Source organism: Pinus tabuliformis, chromosome J, assembly GCF_031772625.1.
Source record: "Pinus tabuliformis cultivar Carrire ecotype Pingquan chromosome J, CPIR1, whole genome shotgun sequence".
Taxonomy (NCBI): Eukaryota; Viridiplantae; Streptophyta; class Pinopsida; order Pinales; family Pinaceae; genus Pinus; species Pinus tabuliformis.
Window position 1 is genome coordinate 1090835483 of NC_142295.1, and position 4356 is coordinate 1090839838.

The window sequence follows — 4356 nt, forward strand, 5'->3', positions numbered from 1 at the left end:
CGTTACAAAGGATGTCTTGAGTGACGCATTAAATGTAAGCACGCATAATAGCTACCTTTAATGTGAACATGCATAATGCTATGCATTAAGGTGAACATGCACTAGTAACTATTATGCTAGGTAAAGAAAAAATGATGCTCTAGGCATAACTATTATCACTAACAAAGTGAGTTATCTTTTAATATTGGAACAGAGACCATTTACCTTATTTTCCAGCCTATATATACAAATAGAGTCAAGCAGAGCTACAACAGTTACAAAGATCTGTGAGGTAGTGCTACCTCGTACAAGTGACCACAAGGCCACCCTGATTTACTAGTTCTCACTCCCATCGTAGAGGGGAAGCTACCATTCCCCACACAAACATCATGCACAAAATGCACATCGCTAGTTTTCTTTCTTCCTCAAGACTCATCGGCCTCCTATGCCAGGAAAGCCACAACACAGAGTTCCCACGCCCACAGGATTACAAAATTGGGGCCTCTTAGCCTAAATCACTCCTCAAAGGACATTGTTGTGTTTTCAATGTCATTTATGTTGAGTGGAAAAAAGATACTGTGATATTGATGCAATATCAGATATCAGATAGGCGTTTGGGTGAAATATCAGATATTTCCAACAGTCCTCGATGGGATTTAATTGAAGAAAACGTGGCAATGTACTGATCCAAGCCCTTGGTGTAGTCTCTTCATCTACCCCATAAAACTTGGGCATCAAAATTCTGTTAAGAATCCACTGATCAATATGATTTATATCTTCATTACCTTGATTTCCATGATTCCCATGAAAGGCCCATCCTCCTATTAATGTTCCCTGCAAAAGGAGGTTTATTACCACATCAATTTGTCTCTCTTCTGATATTAATCCTCATTACTATTCCTGTCTCCCCATCCCTTCTGTCCATTGTCGCAATTAATTATGCAGAGTTTGATGCATTTCTTCCATGGCATCCCTCATCCCCTCTAAGGGAGTCCTTATGGCTTCTTCCACAATAATGCAACATTTAACTTCTAGTTATCTAACCCATGAGAAGCTGAAAAAAAGCCATTGTTGGTGACCACCCTCAAGGCCATGAAAGTGGCTCAGATATCATAGGGCACCAACAACAGCAACAGCGGCAATAACTGTACCAGCAACAGCAAATTCAGTACTAACAATAGAAACGTCAAATCAGATTATACAGCACTAGCAGCCGGACATCACTCTCGGCCTAAGTAGTCTGTTCCAGGTTACCCACAATATCACCCATTTCCAGACCCCTTCTCTAATGCCCAAGAGTCTTTGTTTATAGCCGATTTACATACTTAGGAAATCCAAGAAAAAAGTTGGAATCCTCGACAATTGACATTTATGAACAGAGTTATAAAACACAAACCATAAGGCGTTACAAAGGATGTCTTGAGTGACGCATTAAATGTAATCATGCATAATAGCTACCTTTAATGTGAACATGCATAATGCTATGCATTAAGGTGAACATGCACTAGTAACTATTATGCTAAGTAAAGAAAAAATGATGCTCTAGGCATAACTATTATCACTAACAAAGTGGGTTATCTTTTAATATTGTAACAGAGACCATTTACCTTATTTTCCAGCCTATATATACAAATAGAGTCAAGCAGAGCTACAACAATTACAAACTCAAATAGTGGCAGATCTGTGAGGTCGTGCTACCTCGTACACGTGACCACAAGGCCACCCTGATTTACTAGTTCTCACTCCCATCGTAGAGGGGAAGCTACCATTCCCCACACAAACGTCATGCACAAAGTGCACATCGCTAGTTTTCTTTCTTCCTCAAGACTCATCGGCCTCCTATGCCAGGAAAGCCACAACACAGAGTTCCCATGCCCCCAGGATTACAAAATTGGGCCCTCTTAGCCCAAATCACTCCTCAAAGGACATTGTTGTGTACTCAATGTCATTTATGTTGAGTGGAAAAAAGATACTGTGATATTGATGCAATATCAGATATCAGATAGGCGTTTGGGTGAAATATCGGATATTTCCAACAGTCCTCGACGGGATTTAATTGAAGAAAACATGGCAATGTACTGATTCAATCCCTTGGTTTAGTCTCTTCATCTACCCCATAAAACTTGGGCATCAAAATTCTGTTAAGAATCCACTGATCAACACGATTTATATCTTCATTACCTTGATTTCCATCATTCCCATGAAAGGCCCATCCTCCTATTAATGTTCCCTGCAAAAGGAGTTTTATTACCACGTCAATTTGTCTCTCTTCTGATATTAATCCTCATTACTATTCCTGTCTCCCCATCCCTTCTGTCCATTGTCGCAATTAATTATGCAGAGTTTGATTCATTTCTTCCATGGCATCCCTCATCCCCTCTAAGGGAGTCCTTATGGCTTCTTCCACAATAATGCAACATTTAACTTCTAGTTATCTAACCCATGAGAAGCTGAAAAAAAGCCATTGTTGGTGACCACCCTCAAGGCCAAGAAAGTGGCTCAGATATCATAGGGCACCAACAACAGCAACAGCGGCAATAACTGTACCAGCAACAGCAAATTCAGTACTAACAATAGAAACGTCAAATCAGATTATACAGCACTAGCAGCCTGACATCACTCTCGGCCTAAGTAGTCTGTTCCAGGTTACCCACAATATCACCCATTTCCAGACCCCTCGCTACCAGAAGTTGACGCCCATCAATCACCATTACCGTCACTGCTCTGCAATTTCCATTTCCCCAAACCACCTTCTTGTCCTTCAAAATCCCGGCCTTCGTCTCTCGAAAGGCCTCCACGATTGCTTTCTCCGGATTCGACCAAAACCCCGGCTTCCACAGGAGACCACAAAACCATGGCAGAACCATTAATGAAATTATGTAATTAGCATCCTCTGAAAAAATTCATAAATGAAAATCCCCAAATCAGTAACAGCTTATTTTCCCCCTCTTACCTGTTTCAAAATATTAGAGAAAAGGTTCCTCTGCAGGTAACGCGGCACATTAACGTGGCCTGAATTAGGGGCAGAACTGTAAATGGCGAATAACCCCATATCTCTGTTCTGAAACTTTTTCGTCTCTGCTACAGTACAGCAGCCGCGGCAGCGATGACCGGAATAATTGCCATATGCCACTCCACGGATTTGATTTTGCGTACATGATTGACTGCCAGCCGGTGACGGATCATTCGAGGTAACAGGAATTTGTTGCAACTGAGGTGCCATCTTCAAATTTTTCACATCGAGATTCTAACTATTTTAGTCGTGTTATTGTACATTGTATTCATATAACTATTTTAGATATAAATTTTACAATATTTTAACATAAATAAGTGATGTGAATGCAATTCACAGTACTTTGTGACTAGTAATATGAATATCAAGACTAGTAGAAACTAATGCAAACTGTTAAGATAAGGAGGTCCACACTCTCCAAAGTTGGAGCTATACCAAAATGAGTAATTAATTAATTACTTAATTAATCTAAAATGCTAACAAATTATCTCATTAATCTAAAGTAATTAATTACATAGCTCTGTCGAGAGCATTACGTTATTGGATTATGTTCGAACAGCCAATATTGATTCCTCTTAAATCTGCAAGATTGTTGATGATTAGGGTTCATTGGAATAAATTTGTGTTTAAATGTCTAAGTAAATACATTATAAAATAAATGAATTGTACTGTGAAAAGTCTTTTTTTAAATGAAAGGAAGACTGAGTTGGCAATAAAGGCACCAGAGGAACACCAACTATTGGTCTAGACCATCAACTGTGGTAACTACAATTGTAAAATTGCTTTACAAGTAACCATCTATAAAATTTCTTTACAAGTAAATGCATGATCTCTAGCATGTCTAAAGTGCCGAGTCAAATTTGAAATCTGACATTGTCATTAACGATTTCCATGCTACATGCGTTGGGTAGACTACATCCCAAAAGAAAGACGATTCTGGATGGCAGCATACACTATACATAGGTATTAAAGGCATCTGTGCTGCCGGTTGCAAAGTTCATGCCTAAATGAAGTAGGCTGGAATTGTTATCTCATTGATTGTATAACACTAAAAGCAACTCCAAAATATTTCATGTATAACATAGTGACTAAAAGTCAAAAAAATATTTGCAAGTAACCAATGACTTCTTGGCTGCCTCATGGACTACACTCCTTAGGGAATCCAGGTTGCATCCAACTTTGTCATTCAATATTCCTTCCATTTACTTGTAAATGATTTTCTCACTATCTGTGTGGCAATGTCGAGAAATCACCAGTCTGCACACTTCGGCACAACTTGATCTCCGCACTCATAACTTACAAGTAAAGCGATGTGGATTGTGCTCAGTGATAGCATGACAGGTTGAAGGAAAAACCTCATTAAA

At 39.2% G+C, this 4356-nt stretch overlaps 1 protein-coding gene across 1 annotated transcript; it reads right to left on the reverse strand.

Annotated features, from left to right (window-relative positions):
• Positions 1–1747: 1747 nt before the first annotated feature.
• LOC149230828 (putative protein phosphatase 2C 44) lies at positions 1748–3202 on the reverse strand. Its single transcript, XM_089381430.1, has 2 exons — positions 2933–3202; positions 1748–2810 (listed from the first exon to the last, which is right to left on the reverse strand). The coding sequence occupies exons 1-2, from the start codon at positions 3200–3202 to the stop codon at positions 2607–2609; spliced, it is 474 nt and encodes a 157-aa protein (XP_089237556.1). The 3' UTR covers positions 1748–2606.
• Between the last annotated feature and the right edge of the window lie 1154 nt (positions 3203–4356).